Source organism: Citrus clementina, unplaced genomic scaffold (assembly GCF_000493195.1).
Source record: "Citrus clementina cultivar Clemenules unplaced genomic scaffold, Citrus_clementina_v1.0 scaffold_7, whole genome shotgun sequence".
Taxonomy (NCBI): domain Eukaryota; kingdom Viridiplantae; phylum Streptophyta; class Magnoliopsida; order Sapindales; family Rutaceae; genus Citrus; species Citrus x clementina.
This window is the reverse complement of record NW_006262075.1, coordinates 3,552,799-3,571,052: the sequence shown is the minus strand read 5'-3', so window position 1 is coordinate 3,571,052 and position 18,254 is coordinate 3,552,799. Positions and strand designations below refer to the sequence as shown.

Here is an 18,254-nt window from a genome sequence, read left to right as displayed (position 1 = left end):
TGCTAGAGTAGTGGGGAGGATGTGCGAATTTAAAATATGCCTTACCTTTCCCATGCCATGACAAGGTTAGTTTAGAGATTTCCATTGCCTGTTACGACTTACAAATCTCAAATGTCTGCCTATGGAAGAGTTCTTGATTTAATCACATATGATTTCTGCAAGGGGGCAAGTGGGAAGAGTGTTGCCTTTGATAACAACTATAGTTTAAACATATGGACTCATGCTTGATAGGCTTATCTTATTAAAAAATTGTCGAGAGTTAACGTTGATACTCTGCTTCCCCCTTCTTATACAATGTGTTTTGAACTTGAGTGTGAAGCTGATTTAGCAACTGAATTTGACAGCACCTTATTGATAAATAAATAATTTTTTATTTATTGACAACAAAACCTAATGATATAAATAAATAAAATGTTTCAGACAGCTGAGAAAAGGGTTCCATTAAAGAGTCACTTATTGGAAGACTTCAGTAAGTCACTCTTTTTTTTTTCCCTTTTTCTGCATGCAGATAGGTAGGGAAAAGCTTTTAGGCATGTCGCTACAACTCTTGTCCCGCCTCTGTTCTTGGGTGTGGATGTCCCATCTTAACAATTTAACCAAAGCTTATCATGGTTTCTGCTGATGAAAACAACTCCCCTCTTTCAATATATGAACTCAGATAAACTTTTTAACAAGAAGGTCCAAATTCAATCCTGGGTTACCACAATATACTTACATGTATAACAGGTGTTACAGAAGTTCAATTGTGATTATTTATATAACATCACCACATCAGTATTATATTTCTCAAAAATATTAAAAAAAAAAAAGATCATGAAAAGGAAGTCTTGGCAACCAATTATCATATAAAGACAATGAAACAACAACTTTGAGAAATTGATGACAGACTCCGAAAGGAAATGACATTGAATCACAACAATATCAATTTTCAATGCCCAGTTTGACAAATGAGACTCTATGTACAGTACAAGAAACATTATCCAAATAAGATAGATAGCCTGCTCGTCCTCCCGCAAACTTAAAAATAAGGAACAGAGGGCATGAATTGTAAACAACCAAGCGGACACAAATATGACGATAAACTAAACAACATTATTTGCAACTTTAATAACCTTTTTCTTCTTCTCCGAACCCATCAGCCACAACACATACAAACGATGTTCAAGCGCTGCTGTGAGGCTTAGGCTTAGCAGAGTTTTGGGAATTCTTGACGGGATAAGAAGCCTCCATTGCAATTCCGCATTTGCCAGTGTTTGTATCCAGCAGATTACGCTGCAATTTCACGTATCCGTTTTCACCCCAGTCGCTGCCCCAGGAATTCCTCACAAGCCAGTAGTCCACACCATTTTCTGTGCCATATCCAACTGCAACAACACCGTGGTCCAGTGCCGATCCGCACTCTCCAGTAAAAACACCCTGTAAAAACCAAATATCCAAAACAAGATAAATAAATTTCTTGGAAACTTTTGCATTTGTGCTTTTTTTGAGGGGTTTTCTGATTTTTTTTTTATAAAAAGTTACTGTACGTGATAATGATCTAGAAAAGCTTACCGACTCGTAGTGTTGAAAAGCCCTGCCACCAGCTTCAATAGCAACACTCACAGGCTGATCTGCCACAGCTTTCTTCAGCGACATCTCATCGAAAGGCGATACATCCTCGTACCCATCAATGCTAACAACCTTAGCATTCCTCTGCAACATCGAAATTTTTGGAAAAAGAAAAATCGGAATTCAATATTTTGTTTGCAAAAAAACAAAAAAGAGAGAGAGAGAGAGAGTAAAGGCTAAAGGATTTTACAGACCCGAGATGGGTCACACTTGTTTTCAGCGCCGAGGTAAGGATAGTCTTGTTCAGAGTCCATGCCACCATTTTGGATAATGAACTGGAAGGCGTAGTCCATGAGACCGCCATTGCATCCTGCATTGATTTTTCTGTCACAGTCCACGAGCTCTTGCTCAGATAGAGAGATTAGCTCCCCAGTTACAATCTTGTTTATTCCTTCTACTGCAGCTACTGTTGAGAATGCCCAGCAACTTCCTGCTCACCACACATCAATGCGAATCACAAAAATACATCTTTTAACCTACTACTTCCAAACGAGATTCAAGGCGCACAACTGGGTCGATCCAGGCCAAATTGATGTCCTAGCTTAGCCCAGTTTGACTGCAGATTGGGCCTGGATCGATGCCCAATTCTGTTTTCATACGTCAGATTCTGTTTTGTCTAGTAGCCTCGACTTAGCCCACATGACGTCATTTAAAAAAAATAATAACAATTATGTATTCTTTGATTCAGGAATAAATTTTTAACGACCAACAACTGCAAGCAAAAAATTGAGAAAATAACCCACGTGGCTTCAACTGAAAAGTCTAAATCTGCCAATTCCAGTATTAACTACCAGTCCGCCGCCTGCCACCCACCGCCGCTTCCTCGTCGATATGCTCAAAAGCATCAATAATAATCTTTAACTGAAATAGATACCTTTTTTTTTTTTAATAGACTGAAATAGATACTTGATAAGTCATAAATTCCCCTTTCTTTTATTTTTGGAAATTCAGCTTATTATTATGAACAAAACTTTATAAAATCAATTTAGATATATATATATATATATCCATCCTTCTTATAATATCCATAAAAAGAAGAAAATATGGGTAATATGGAACAAAAGAAAAATAAAAAAATAAATGGAACGCAAGTTAAAAAGGGAAAAAGAAAATTACCACAAGATCCTTGATCTTTAACGGGATTAACGGCCCCTTTTTCTCTCCAATCAACAGACTCCGGCAACTCGTCGCCGGCCTTAAAAGCGTAACGCTGGCTCGCAACTTTGGACTTCATGAGTCTACGCTTAGCGTCACTTCTGGTGCCCAAATACATGGCACGGTACTCTTCGTTGGTCAAATCAGCGAACTTGTTCAAGCCGACTTTGTACGTGCGGTTCAGGGAGTTATGTTCATCAATGAACCTCAAGTTATCCTTAAAAATTTGAAACCTCTTCTCGTTGTGTCCCATCCCGTTAGAAGTTTTCCCACGCTTTGCAAGCCATGTTTGGTAGATTGTCATCACCTCATCATCTGTTCGCCAGCTTGATGAATGGTCGTGATTGTTGTCGTATGAGATTATCGACATGTCAGCGGCGGATGATGATGATATGAAGAACAGGAATACAAGAGTGGATATGGCTAGAAACATGGAAGCGGTTGCCATTTTTGTTTTTCTTTCAACAGAAAGATAAGAGAATTGAGGAAGAGGTGGTGAAGATAAAGGAGAAAGTTGATGGGTTTTTATAGGAAAAAGAAAATAACTTAATAGTAGGGGTTTGGTAAGTGTATAGAATGTAAAATAATATAAAAAAGAGTGTATTAATGTAATTGACTTTTTTTTTTTTTAATAATTGTCGTGTAAATTGGTGAAAAGAGATAAAAATGAGGGCATCAATTGGTCGTTTTGGACTTAAAATACGAGGACAGGCTATTGTCTGGCCAACGGTCATGGAAAAGCAATAATGAGAAATGGGCCGGAGTGGCAGAAAAGTCACGAGATCAGTCTTCAAACCAATGGATTGTTGCCACGTCTGACAACTTTACAGGTTCCTTAGAGCTGGGGGTTTTGCTTGTGCTCGCTTCAAACCACTAAGTCAGACTCGAAATGCGTGCTAACGGACAGGGATATTTTTGGTCCAATGAAATAAGGGTTACATTAAAGTTGCTAACTTGCTATGAAAGGAGCTGGGCTATGCTAAAATTGGGATTTAAACAGTAGAAAAGCATGTGCTTGCCTCTTGCCTGAGGTAAAATTTTCATTGATAAGTTGTTGCAGAATATTTCAGCAGTGGGGATCTTAAATGAATCTCTTTCAGAACCTGTTGCCTAACATCATCCATGCAACTGGTGAGTGGTGACATCTAAAATTCAGTGCAGTTATTAAAAATCGATATCCATCATCGTGGGAGATAAAATGAATGGGTGTCAGTCTGCAAACGTAGAATTTAAAATTACTATAAGGGATATTATTATTTTTCTACTAAAAGTATTCTGACACATTATGTTAGTACTATAATTTAAACATTATGTTAGTACTATAATTTGATAAAATTATCAATTTACCATCAAACATTTAAATTGTTAATATTTTCCCACCATTCTGTTAAAACTCAGTTAATATGTAACGAAAATTTTTTAAAAGGTCAATTTTACCCCTAGAGCATAAAAGATCATGTAATTAACCTTTTATGAATTTTGTAATTAAATCATCATTTATTGTTCTTCCTTCTTAAAGGACAAAAATTACACTTTATGAATTTTATAAAATTGACCGTGTGGTGTTAGGTAATTCATAAATTGATTTAATTTATTTAATTTTTCAAGGAAAAAATTATTTATTAAATTGACGAGCGAAAGACAATTTATTCTACTACTAAAACTCAATTTATGAAAGGGCAAAAAAAAAAAAAGAATATGCAAAAGAAGCAATTTAATCTTTGATATGATAATAATAATTTTACACAAAAAATTAAATAAATAAATTTGTCCTTTAAAAATTAAATAAATTAAATCAAATTATGAAGTACCTAGCACCACACGGTTAATTTTACAAAATTTATAAAGGGTAATTTTTATCCTTTAAGAAGGAAGAACAACAAATGATGATTTAATTACAAAATTCATAAAAGGTTAATTACATAGTCTTTTACGCTCCATGGGTAAAATTGACCTTTTATGAATTTTTTGTTACATATTAACTGAGTTTTAACGGAATAGTGGGAAAATGCTGACAGTTTAAACGTTTGGTGGTAAATTAATAATTTTACCAAACCATGATACTAACATGATGTGTCAAAATACCTTTGATGAGAAAATGATAATATCACTTATAAAATAGCAAGTGGGGCAGAATTGCCAGCGAAATAATGAATGAATTTAGTATCCGGTGGGCGGAACTGTCACGGGGACTTGTAATGCCCAAAAAAGAAAACCATCAAATTTCATCATCTAAGCCTGGCCTTGACGTTAAGCCTGATTGCTGCACGTTCATATCATGTTATGCTACGAAGTGGTGGACTAGATTGCGCTTGATTTTTGTGCTCCGAGGAGTTATCATGCAAGAGGGCTTTTATTTGTGAACTTAATTAATAAACTCTAATTGATTGTTCAAATTCATCGCAATTAAAGCTTTTGTATTTCCAGGGTGCAGTAGGTAGTATCTAGGACTAATTTTCTCAAGATGTTAAAAAAATCGAACATTTCGGCTTTCAAGGTTCTTTAGTTACTATCTTTCAAATTTTTAATTTTTAATTTTACCATTTTGTATCATTTTGCCGGTGCCAAATCAACAAGTGAATTCGTCCAAAGTTGTGCCATACGACTGAATATTCAATGTCATCCTTGCGAAGCAAGAGCAGTCCCAATCTCCCTCCTTATCCGTTGGAACAAGAACTGGGCTGCTCTCCCCAAGTTACCCGCTTCTTCAGCAGATCACTTATGACAGGTCAACCTCGGTTCTCTTGCTTTTAATTTGAATGTTACGTTGATCAGTATGGCCAACCCACACAAGGAAGAAGAAACCATTCGAAACACCTCAGCCGAACAAGTTGCACTGGCTTCTCTATATTCTATTACCTGATTCTATGGATAAAAAAGACAAATGTTAAAAGATATAATATATTCAACTTTCTTAATGGGCAGAGAATGGCCGGGATTGGGAAAGCGTGGGGCGGGTTAAAAACTGGTCAGTTTCCATGCGCTGCTTCCTTTCCGTGGATTCTTCTGAGAAAGTGAAGATAAAATTTCCAGCATGCAGCATGCTCAAACTTTTCACAAAGAATGGAAATTTTATTACAACGAGTATCATTTCTACCAAGGCCAACAACTTAACACCACCTTTTGATTCCTATCAGAAGATTATGTATAAAATAAAATAAAATAAAAAAATTGAAGCATGTAAGATACAAGCTTCCTGCAAAATAACAATGTGGCAGTTCTTAGTTGACATGACGCCAGCTCCTTCCATGAAAGCAGAAACCCACCCAATCACCTCCAACAAAAAAATTAAAGGAAATGAAAAATGTAATACTTAATACTAACTTGGAACTGCAAGAGCACGTATCCAATGGACCACTGTAACATGTGCCTACTCTATGTACCGACCACCAGGTATATCCCCCTCAGAATGTCTGCCTCAAGATTAAATTCTTGGCACCGAAGGGCAGCTGTCCAAATTCACACGGCATATATATTGTGAATATCCTTGGCTAATATTTCAATTTCTTCCAGAGTTCCTTGCAGAAGCCTGCATGTCTACCACTTTTGTTTCATGCTTTCTCTTACTTCGAGAACTTCGTTTCGATCTGGATGATCGATTCTTTGGAGTATGCTTCACTGTATGCTCTTGGATGCCAACCAGTACTTTTTCATTAGAAGGGAGTTCAGGAGGAGCATCTGGCCATGGTGTACGTTTTGATGGGACAGTGATCTCCAATGGTGGGTCAATTATCCATCTGTATGAAATACAAAGAAATCATTTTAATCTGGTCACGAGATGCCATTAACAACCCACCATGTTATCAAAATAAATGCAGAAGAGATTAAGAATCAAGTAAAACAAACTTTACACTCATATCCTATTACCTCAAAATGAAAGTAGGTTATGCTAAGCGCAAAAAATATTTAATATTTCCTGTGAGTTACATTCATTCGTGAATTTAAAGTAGTCTCGAGTTCAAAGCACGCACAATCTAGCAACTACAGATATGCATAAATCAAAATTCGTTAAAGGCCAAAACCTTTGGTTTAGCAAAGAAATTACAGAAGTATGAGGCCATAAATTAGTGCTAAATTGCCAGAAGGGAGGTGTGCTTAGCCCATAGCACATACACAAGTTCAATCGATAAATGAGTATTTGCCTGTTTCTTATGTAGGAGGATTTGAAAACTACATACGTTGGCCATCAAACTCATACTAGAGCATGACAGCCTTTGTTAATAAGAACTGAACCAAGCACAGACAAGTAATTTACTGATTTTATTTATTTATTTTGTTTTTTTGGGTGCCAAAACAGAAGATTGATGCTAAACAAAAGAACTTGCATGCATAAAAGCCACTCACAGCACCATGAGGATTATTATTTCCTGTGAAACCCACAAAACCTTAAGGTATGACAGTTTGGATGGACTTCATTTTCTTCAATTTTCATGGATAATGTTTTAGGCAGATGTAGCTGTGTCTCTGATTAAACTGTTACTTGTGCATTCAACTCAATCCCACTAGCATGCAGACACAAGAAATGAATGTTGAAACTCCAGAAATTGTAAAGGAATTTGCTCTTAGAGCTTATGAAGATACCTTCATAACATGGTGTTTGCCACAAGTTAATTACATGCAACTTGCTCTAGCATAAACATGTGTGTAAGCACCCACCTACTTGTTACAACCTATTTCAATTGAACTATATTAATGAGACATTAAACGTATACCCTAATACATAAGAAACAGTTGTTTAATCTAGACACCCATTCTTGTCCCAGTATGGTTTTTGGCGGTCTAGACACAACCGCAAAGTCTCTTTCCTTTTAGGCATTCCAAATAATTTAAGCTTGATTCTTAAATAAAGGCATTCAAGTAACCCAAATAACTAAAGCTACTCAATAAGAAAAAAAGCAGAATAGTTATTTGGGTTCCTCGAACTAACATGTGCCTGTAACCGTCAATGCACAGTAATATATGCATTACAGGTGTCGTAACAAGTAAAAACATTGGTTGAGAAAAAGAAGAAATTTTACTTATTTTTTAGGTACTCAGGAGGGTAAGTTCAGATACGTGGGCATGTGATGTGACAAACAAGTATGAAGGGAAATGTCCACATGAAACACTATAGGCATAGTTCTTATGTTGCATACCAATTCTACTTAAAGATCAATAAGAATTAAAGATCAATAAGAACATCTCTATAGTAAAGAAACATTTGCATGCAAATTTATAAAATCGTAAAGCAGCAGTGGTAAAGATGTTGCTAGTCAGCGTCAGTCACTACACGACTATAACCACAGATTGCAACATTCAAAGAGTTCAGATAAGCCTGAATACTGATTAAAAAGTTAATCCCAACATATTTCCACCAAAGTTGTCTACTTAATAGTCTGAATCAATCGGTCTATAATTTAACTTTCCAGAAGACTTGGTCAACAAACATCAAAGAAAACAGACACTGCACACTGGAGTCTGGATATTTAAAATGAGTTGACACGAGAGCCAGAAGAGGCTTTAATGCACATAAAAGTAAGCATGCAACTGGTGATTACTCAAAACATATTATATCATCAAAGTGTAAAATGTTGCATAAGAGTGAGAGGAAAAGAATAAAGACTCACCCAGGAGGAAACTTGCTATCAGAACGAGCTTCAACACGAAGCCACCAAACAATAACTTGGCGGCCGCAGTTTCCTAGCGGTTCTACCATGGACTGGTCTTTCAGCAGAGATAAAGGACTCTCTATATCCTCAAGGCCATCCAATAAATCTAGATCATTCACCCATTCCGGCTTATCTTTAGCTTCCTTCCAAAGCAACCTAGAATTCAAAACAAATCCAGCCCATTCCAGCTTCCTGGGCAGCACTGTTGCCCTGTCATCAATGTAGGTTGCGCTCTTCCTAGCATATGGCAGTGAGTTAAAAGTATGCCATCCAACCAGATTATTGGATGAGTTACAAGCAGGTCCTTGAACAGGCATTGCAGTATTCTCTCCACCCTCCTCCTTCTCCATTATCACTGATGATGACTCGTCCTGATTACCTGCAAGAGCCAGAATTCCAACAGAAACAGCTCCGAACCATTTTACATTTTGGATCTCATCAAAGAGCTCCATACTATGCATATTACTGTCATCCGCAAACATCACAATGCCATCCAGCTTCTCTTCTCTCACAATTCTGGAACACCAAACACCTACTTAATAAATTGATATTCTAATAACCTATCAATACTGAATTCACTTGAAAGCAGTGTAAATATCACAATATACAAACAAAAAGCAATCAACATACTTATTTTCTCCTAAATCAATATCATTTGATATTTCTTCATTTCTCACTCAATTTTGACAATAATAAAAGAAAAGCAGAAAGCAAAGACACTGCAACATTAACAGAATTAGCCCCATAGTGATGTTAGTTGTGCTAAAGATTAGTAATTGTTTTGTCCTTATGACTGATTAACTATAGGTCTTTTAAACTTAGAACTAGTGAGGAATTAATCAATAAAATAAGCAGCTAATGATGAAGCAAGAAATGACCTCAAGGCGCGAAGCCGCATTTTGGCTTCCAATTGATGTCTTCCCCCCCACGAAGCTGGCATTTTCTGATCGACTCCAACGTGAATAGTTCTCAACTTTGACTTGGCAATCAAAGAAGCCGTCTCATTGGTCACGCCACCAGCCTCGACAACGATCCAAACCAGATCGTACGGCACCAGCATCAGCGAGTGCATCACACCGGTCAAATGAAGCGTCTGGAAAGTCCGAACGTAAGTCGGGGTCACCACAATCAGAGTCCTTGGATTCTTGAACCCGAAATGAGCTCTCTGCTCTCTCTGCACTCTCTCGATTATCTTGTGCGCTTTCATGACCTCAGTCGGGTTCGGATGCGGCCACGGCCGGATCCGGATCCCGTGTCGGCCCACCACCACTCTGGAGTTTGAATTCGGCGTCGTCCTGTTTAAAACCGGAATCTCAACCGGAGTCGACGACGAAACAAAAGGTGTCGTGATGTCACTAGCCAAGTTCCGAAACGGCGCCGTGTAGAGGTTCGTTGTGGAAGTGGTGGAAGTCGAGAAGATGAAAAAGAACACCAATCGAGAAAATCGAAAGCCGAGGACTAAGCTGATTAAGCAACAAAGGCCGTGAAGGACGAGCCAGAAGATTGCGGCGGGAGACTTGATCGCGCTGTCGGATGACGAATCCAACGGCGCTGATGCCCTGAAGCTGTTGCTCCGACGGCTCAGATAGCTCTGCTGCAACGCCGAGAGCTTCATTCTCTTTTCCCTCCCTCTCACAGGTCCCTCGCGGTTAGAGAGAGAAAGCGAAGCGCTGTGGGGGTATTTGATTTGTTGATTGAAATGTTTGCTTGTTGAGTTGGTTTGAAGGATTGGGATGGTTTTAAGGTAATGTATATATTAATCAAAATGATTACTTTAGGTTTAAGATTAAAGTGAGACTGGCGAATGGAGATCGTCTCGTATCGTTGATTTGCTGCTATCCGTTTTCGTTTTGGTACGGTGATGAATGAGAGAGAGGGACATTAGGCCTTTGAAGTAGGGCCCAGTGGCCTCATTTTGGACAGGCAACCTCTGGTTATTGAATTTATGAGGAAATGTATTTGTTTTGTTTTAGACGTAGACGATTTTACAATGTACTGTATCAGTCAACGTATGAGTACGATTACTTGCAAATTTTAAAGAGACGGGAAGTTGACACCAGGTGATTTCTTTTGGTTGGCATTTTGCAATTATTTGAAGCGAATCTAGTTGTTTGAATTCAAGTTGACTAATCTAGCAACTGTATAAATACAAATTAATTTTTAACACTTAGTTTTAAGTTAAAAGACTATGATACATACTATATACGACGACTGTGCGTCTCCATTAAAGCAAATTAATTTTTAGGGAAAAGTGAGGCATTCCCATGTAAATTTAGGGGCATGCTGCGGGACACGTGTGTGTGAGAAAAATTGTACTGGTAGTGAATTGTCTTATACGAGTTAAAAGATTATTGACTAGTTTCAAAGTGGTATTGAAAGCCGTTAAGCGGATAATCATTTAAGGGAGAATTTGAAGTGTGATATGGCTCATCATTACGAATGAGTCACCAATGGCGAATAGGTTGGTGTTGTACTGTTCTGAAGTTTCACCTGTTCAAGTGACATGGCCAGTCGTTTAATTTAAGCATGACAAGCAGGGACAGGATGGACAATGTACACGACTTGTGAAGTTGCCATCTCGTGGGGAAGGCAACAGGCTAACTGGTTGCTCAAGCGTATCATAACATGACCTTTTTAATGATTTCATTATTTACCACAGCATCGTATTTTGAATATTTATCAGTAAATTGAAAAACATTGACGATAAAGGTGATCACATATCAGCGATATAAAATCTCAACTTCATTTGATGCAAAAGTTCTCTCACAATGTAAAAGTCGTCATTCATCGCTGAAGTAGTGATGAAGAATTGAGCTAGCACTTAGCACGAACAAATTATATATTGGCAGTTAAAAATCAAATTGAAGTGAGATGTTGGTAAAATCGTAATGACAAGCTAAATTCATTCACTTGATTAGTGGTGATAATATAGATTTGAGTTACATCAAAGATTATTATCAAACTTGTACTCTGCGGGCTGCTGGCTACCATCTGTAGTCTTGTGAGAGTTAAAAGAATACTTATAATACCAAAACATACTGAAATCTAAAACACAGCGATAAGAAATCAAGAAGGAATGTTCGTTGGTGTTCAGAATTAACTAGTTAACCTTTTTTTTTTCCTTATTAAGTAATCTTCCATTCTAAATTTGAAGTAGCATCAATGCACAGCGACTGGATATTTACTATTGACCACCCATGCGAAAGTTATATGCATGAAAAATGACACTTCATTTCAATAAGAACAAGCACTTAAAGTCAATATTTTGAAGGGAAATAACGTAACATATAATTTTAAAAAAAATTAACAAAACAATTTCTTTTTTTAATATAAAAGTTACTGTCAATGGTGGAGTACGAAAGGGAGAAAGGGTTTGGTGGAGAGGGTAAGAGGATGATGATTAACATCCGAACCACTTGTTTCCTTTAGGGTGCGGCAAGGTATCTGGCTGACTGGCTCTGTTCTATTTGAAAAAACAAAGCTTCCATCCCAAGGCTGAAAGAAAAAAGAGTAAGAAATAATAATAATAATAAGAAGAAGAAGAAGCAAGTAAATGTTGTTTGTATATGGCTGTTTCATTCAAATGACGTCTGCAGATTAGTTGTTCCAATCGTGTGGCATGCAAAAACTTTCTTGAACGTTTGCATGGCTTATGGCTAGAGCCTATCAAAGTTTAATGTGAGCTGGGCCTTAAATTTTAAGGACTGACGGGACTGGTTGATACGATAGGATCAATCCGAAAATATAACTTTTTTTTTTTGGCTAATATAAAATGAGATGAGATACGATACTTATGAAATAATCAGAAAATACGACACATTACAACAAATAAAACTTTTTTAAAAAAAATGTTTTGCTTATATAATAAAGAGTAATGCTTTTCACACAGCCCCAAGAATTCTTTTAAAACCCCTTTTCGTAAATACATTAAAGGTCATTACTACTCGTGGCCCAATTCATTTTCTTAGTTGGATACTGGGATATGGTGACTTGAAATGATAAATTTGGGCCTACCAGCTGTATCTTGCAAAGTAGCTTATTGGAGCTCCTAATACCTCTTTGAATCTCTTATGAAACTCCACTTTTATATTTATGGCCCTTCCTTAGTTAAGCATTTCATCATTGTTTCAAAATAATTTGAGTTTATAGGGGAAAAATAATAATTATATCATATAGTAAGGTTTAAAGACAGTAAGATTCATAATCTGCAGGTGTAACGACTTTAGTTTAATTAAATTCATATTTGTTCTTTGATGTAATTTTGACTAGAAAGAGAACCATCGTTTAAAAAATAGAGTTTTATGAGGATTTTAAAGGGTGTAAAAAGTAAAATTCAAGTAGTTTATCCATATTCATCCCCTCAATGTAATTCTCATTAGGGTTTTCAAAAATAGCCGCCCAGCCTAAATTCGGGTTAGGTAATACCCAGTTCGGACCAAAGTTTCACTTGATAAGTCTACGGTATAACCAGAAATCTAAATTTTATGAAAAAAATTAAAATGCATATTAAAATTAAAAATAAATATTTTTTTAAATAGTTATATTTATTTAGTTTACACATTACATATATTTGGAATTTTATACATTTAAATTCCATATTTTTCAGTCAAATTTAATTAAAATAAAATTATAAAATGTAAAATTTATAAAACACAAAATTCGGGGTTTTTTAGGCCCGAATAAAAAAGTTGGCCCAGATTAGATGTTTACGAAACATAGTTGAGCCAGATCAACCCAAGTTTTTGCCATCCCGAATCCTCAAGATTCGACGTGGAAGCCCATAACGTGTAATTGCATTTGCTCTGGTAGTAAATCGCATAACGAGAGGCTTTGTTAATATCCCAGTACACCACATCAAGTTCAATTAACGTAGATCCATTACAATGTACAATTAAACAAACCACTCGATCCTTCTCTAGAAAAAGAGCACTTTCCCCGATAGGAAATTGTTAAACTTTTCTTATTTTTATTTGATTTTCTTTCATCTCTTCTCTTTGATTGAGAGTGGATCTTCATCTAGATCAGAAATTTTGATGATTTTTCTCCACTAACTCTTAGATATATGATATAATAAATCAACCAGTCTGTAACGTTTAAAGATGTTTTCTTATTTTATAACGTTTCATTTGACTATTTGGGCCTTTTACCATGAAGCGAGAATTACCTAAATCAGGATAATAATATTATAATATCCATAATGTGGACAGAATAAGAATGAAAAACAACAAAACATATTAATATATTTTTTTTTATGTAATCTATAATTTGATTTTTATTAATTTACAAATTCACTCAATTTTGTGAAAAATATTAATCATTTAAGGAATGATACATCACACACGCACACATGTATACATACATAAATGTGTGTCTATATATATATATATCTGTGTGTGTGATCATTATTCTTTCAAATAAAATCTATGAAGGTTAGACCAAGTAAATTAATCAGTACCGGAACTGAAATTGCCCACCTTATCCACAAAATAATTATCTTCCATATAAATCATATTTTTTGAGCCAAACTGACACAATTGATCGAAAAGTTTGAAGCTTCAAACGAAGAATAAAATCCAAACTCCTCAAAATTTCAAATAACCGGGAGTAGTAAGCCAGCCCCACCAACTCATAAATAATTATATCACATGAAAAAGCAAACTGGATGTTTGGCCAACAATCAAATTTTTCACATGAATATGACGTCACATGTTACCCAAAACAAAAAAACTATAAAGTTGTCAATACAGTTTTCATAATTGCTTCATGTTTTTTGGGATGAGTTTGAACCAAAGTTCATATTGCTCTAATTAGTTGTACCATTTGTTGATGCGAGATTCCGGTTCTCCTCGTTCTACGACCAGGATCCCTGCTCGATCAACTCTACCACGACCAGGAGATCTCCTAGTAATGCTTCTTCTCCGGATGTCCCTGCACACACAGACAAGTCAGAGTACGCCGGTTGTTCTCCCGGCGCAAACCCTCCGACGCTCAAGTCAGATATGAAGGTTCGGGGAACGCTTGCCACAGGTCTTATGGCTTTTTTGTGGTTTTCTCTTTTATCTTAAAAATGCTAACCCTTTTACCTTCGTTGGCTACCTTTTTATAGGCTTCCTCTGAATCTCAGTCTTCCGCTCTTTTCGAGACGGTATGGGACTCCAACTGCTGCGTTATGGGCAAAACATGGGATCTAGCGTGTTACGCCACGGTTCAGGGGAAAGCGTGGCTGCCACGGCTCTGTGAGACCTTGCGTGTTACGCCACGGTTCTGGGGAAAGTGTGGCTGTCATGGCTCCGTGAGATCTTGCGTGTTACGTCGCGGTTCTGGGGAAAGCGTGGCTGTTGTGCCTAGGTTCTCGTGCTGGAGAGCGCGTCTTGCCAACTGCCGTCGACCGGGTCTCCTCGCCTCTCGGTCTCTAGCCGGAATGGCCTCATGCCTTTTATAGGAATTGGCCTCGCGGACGACAACATCGTGGACGAGCAGGATGTTTCTGCTCCTGTTCTTCCACGCGCCAGGCTTTAACGGAAAACACCGGTGCGCAGAACCCCGCCATCAGATGTCTGCTCGTCATTCCTGGTCCCTTCGACGCATTTGTCCCAAACAGTATCCCTCCCAAACACCGGTCCCCCAGTTTCTGGTGTTGGGTAATGTAGTGGACCAGCAGTAGAAACTCGATAGTACTCGCTCGCGTGGGTTTGGAAAAGGCTGCCAGGAGTCATGTCGCATTTAATTGCGGACGAGGTGACGTGGCAGAAATCCCCCCCTCCATTTGAATTTCAAACCGACGGTTACGGGATTCTCGGAATATGCGTCATTAAATGCTGGCAGCCCAAGGGTTTGCTTCTCAGTAAGGAAACCCAAAATCTTCAAACACGAACTCGTCATTTTCTCCATTCTTGTCTCTCCGGCGAATGAACCTCGGCGCCAAAGCTGTCATCCCTGTCTCTCTCTGACCGAGTCCCTGCTTCAGGTATTTTTTCTATTTTTTTTTTTTTTTTTTTTTTTGGTATCGGTTAGTTGTAGGTAATCTCCTTTCTCTCTGCTTTGCTTGAGGTTGTAGTTGGCGGTGGTGTTTTGGTTAGAACTTAGGATATGTCGAAGGGTAAGGAGAAGGTCGTTGAGGTTGGTGACGACGAACTAGGTTTTTTGCCTAGTCTGCCCGCTGATTTTGCTTTTGATCCCGGGATCCCCTTAGAGCCCATTAGGTCTAGTGTTGGTACTAGCGCTAGGAGGATGTCTCCCCAAACAACCTCCTCGAGCGACAGTAGCGATGAAGAAGGGTCTTCTGGATCGGAGAACACTTTGAGTGAGGGTCAAGGGGATGATTCTAGTGAGGCGTCCCCATCAGGAGCATCACGACCAGAAGAACGGGGTACAGTAGGGGGTAGAGCCTTGTCGCGTGATTATGCCATTGACTACATGTCGTGTACGACCACGTTTGACGAGCTCAATGACCTCCGACTTAGGTATAGTATTCCTGGTGAGATACCTCTTAGGATCCCAGGAAAAAAGGATACACCTAGCCGGCCTCCCAGGGGATACGTTACCCTGTATCTGGAGAGCTTTAAGTATGGGCTGAGGTGTCCCTTGCAGCCTTACTTTGCCCGGATACTTAACGGGCTAAATCTGGCTCCTGGTCAGCTGAACCCCAACGGGTGGAGAGTGCTCTCTGGTCTGTTCATATTGTGGGACAGATGTTGCCAAAGCGAGCCCACGGTTGATGAGGTGAAGCATCTGTACCAGCTGAAGAGCAGCCCTAAAGATGCCGGCTGGTACTACTTCCAATCTGGTACCAAGAGCAGGAAACCCATAACTGATCTTCCAACTGGTGGTGGTGGGACTTGGAAGAGGAAATTCTTTTTTGCTGGGGGTCCCTGGGGTCAAGTTGCACAAATAGACGGGAAGGATTGTCGCGTCCCACCCCGTTTCACGGTCCCAGGTTGCCTGCTCGCTTTAGATGTCTTGTATCCATAATTGTTCCTGCTGTATTGGTTTGTCTCTAACCAAGTGTCTGTTTGTGCTGTAGTTTCCTGGGGTGTTCACTTCCCGCTCCGACCTGGTCTGCTTAAACGGGTCGAGGCTGTATTGGCCAATTCCTGCTCGAGCCGAGAACTGCTATCTACATACAACTTCCTCGAGTCTCGGTTGATACTTCCTGGCCATAAGATGGAGGACGCAGTGATTGGAGCTCTGACCAGGAAACGCTCTCGGCCTCCAACAACCGATAGGGACCAGGACAAAGATGCTCCCGCTGCGAAGCGAAAGAACATCGTGCAGCAGGTTCCTCCCTTGCAGGCTCTCCCTCTTGCCTCTGCTAGAGTCGGGGAATCCAGTAGAGCGGCCACTGATCCTGCTTCCTCTTCTCCACCTGTTGTGCCTCGGTCCCGCTTACCCGACAGCCGACCAGAACACTTGGTTCCCTATCTCAATGAGTTGTCTAAACTCGTGAGCAAGAAGGACCTGGAGGGCTTTGACGGTTGTACCCTGGGCGAGCTGGTGGGAGCCATGCAGTACAGTGCTTTCCATCTCAGCTGCATGGCCACCTACTATAAGGCCAAGGTTGGCCGTTACGACAGGAAGATGAAGGAGGACATTCAATCGGCGACGACCAGAGCTGACGTTGCCGAGAAAAAGGCGGGGGAGCTAAACGTTGAGAACCTCAAGCTGATAGAGCAAGAGTCCCTTGCTCAAGCAAAAGCCATTACACTCGAGGAGGAGCTGACCAAGGTTAAGGAGGACCTCCAAGGGCAGAGGGCTATGTATGAGGCTCAGCTCGAATCTCTCCGCGATTCCCACCGAGCTCATGTAGAGAACTTGGAGAGGGAGGCCGACAACCAGTACGACCAGGGACTTCGGCATTCGTATCGTTGTATCATGGCCGTCCTCGGGAAGCAACACCCTGATCTGAAGATGGATGACCTTGCAGCTGGTGTTGCTCAACATATGGACGAGGAGGCGGCCAAGGAAGATGCCGAGGGGTTAGAGCCGATCGTGATTGAGGAGGGTAACTCTCCTCCTCGTGCAGTCCCTGCTGATGTTGGCGAGGCGAGCACCCCCCCGGACGCAACTGGTGATACCCCTCCCGCACCCGAGGAGGTCCAGCCAACCGATGCTGCTCGGCTCACTGACCCACCATCTTTTTGATATATTTCTTCTTGTATTGTAATGAACAACGTTTATGAAATTTATCCCCTCTGTTAGCCATTAATAAAAATGTTGTTGATTACTATCTCGTGTCGTACTCATGAATTAATTTTCGTCTGAAACGCTGATCGCTTCTGTCTCGCCGTAAGACAGGCTTTGAGACTTGGTGAGGCCTTTGCGTGCCGTAGAAAACTTTCCAAATGCTTTGGAGCCTGCTCGCCTTCTCGCGAGCGAGCAGATCCTTGCATGCTGGGCTTTTGTCTGGCCCTAAGACAGGCTTTGAGACTTTGTCGAGCCTTCGCATGCCTTAGGATTTTCTTCAAACGATTTGGATTCTGCTGCCTTCTCGTGGCCGAGCAGATCCTGGCATGCTTGGCTTCTGTCTCGCCATAAGACAGGCTCTGAGACTTGGCGAGCCTTTGCATGCCTTAGGATTTTCTTCAAACGATTTGGATTCTGCTGCCTTCTCGTGGCCGAGCAGATCCTGGCATGCTTGGCTTCTGTCTCGCCATAAGACAGGCTCTGAGACTTGGCGAGCCTTTGCATGCCTCAGGATTTTCTTCAAACGATTTGGATTCTGCTGCCTTCTCGTGGCCGAGCAGATCCTGGCATGCTTGGCTTCTGTCTCGCCGTAAGACAGGCTCTGAGACTTGGCGAGCCTTTGCATGCCTTAGGATTTTCTTCAAACGATTTGGATTCTGC

General features: G+C 39.7%; 3 protein-coding genes across 3 annotated transcripts; 1 reads left to right on the top strand and 2 right to left on the bottom strand.

Annotated features, from left to right (window-relative positions):
* Positions 1-900: 900 nt before the first annotated feature.
* On the bottom strand, positions 901-3,303 carry LOC18035713 (cysteine proteinase COT44). The gene is made up of 4 exons (XM_006425906.2): positions 2,725-3,303; positions 1,803-2,038; positions 1,552-1,692; positions 901-1,416 (listed from the first exon to the last, which is right to left on the bottom strand). Exons 1-4 carry the CDS (start codon positions 3,209-3,211, stop codon positions 1,162-1,164), a joined length of 1,119 nt encoding a protein of 372 aa, XP_006425969.1. The 5' UTR covers positions 3,212-3,303; the 3' UTR covers positions 901-1,161.
* A 2,388-nt stretch (positions 3,304-5,691) lies between these two features.
* Positions 5,692-10,338, bottom strand: LOC18035712 (probable beta-1,4-xylosyltransferase IRX14H). Its single transcript, XM_006425905.2, has 3 exons — positions 9,290-10,338; positions 8,370-8,927; positions 5,692-6,500 (listed from the first exon to the last, which is right to left on the bottom strand). The coding sequence occupies exons 1-3, from the start codon at positions 10,024-10,026 to the stop codon at positions 6,263-6,265; spliced, it is 1,533 nt and encodes a 510-aa protein (XP_006425968.1). The 5' UTR covers positions 10,027-10,338; the 3' UTR covers positions 5,692-6,262.
* A 3,911-nt stretch (positions 10,339-14,249) lies between these two features.
* Positions 14,250-17,590, top strand: LOC112096704. Its single transcript, XM_024180042.1, has 3 exons — positions 14,250-14,416; positions 14,518-15,378; positions 16,435-17,590. Exon 3 carries the CDS (start codon positions 16,575-16,577, stop codon positions 17,550-17,552), a length of 978 nt encoding a protein of 325 aa, XP_024035810.1. The 5' UTR covers positions 14,250-14,416; positions 14,518-15,378; positions 16,435-16,574; the 3' UTR covers positions 17,553-17,590.
* Positions 17,591-18,254: the final 664 nt, after the last annotated feature.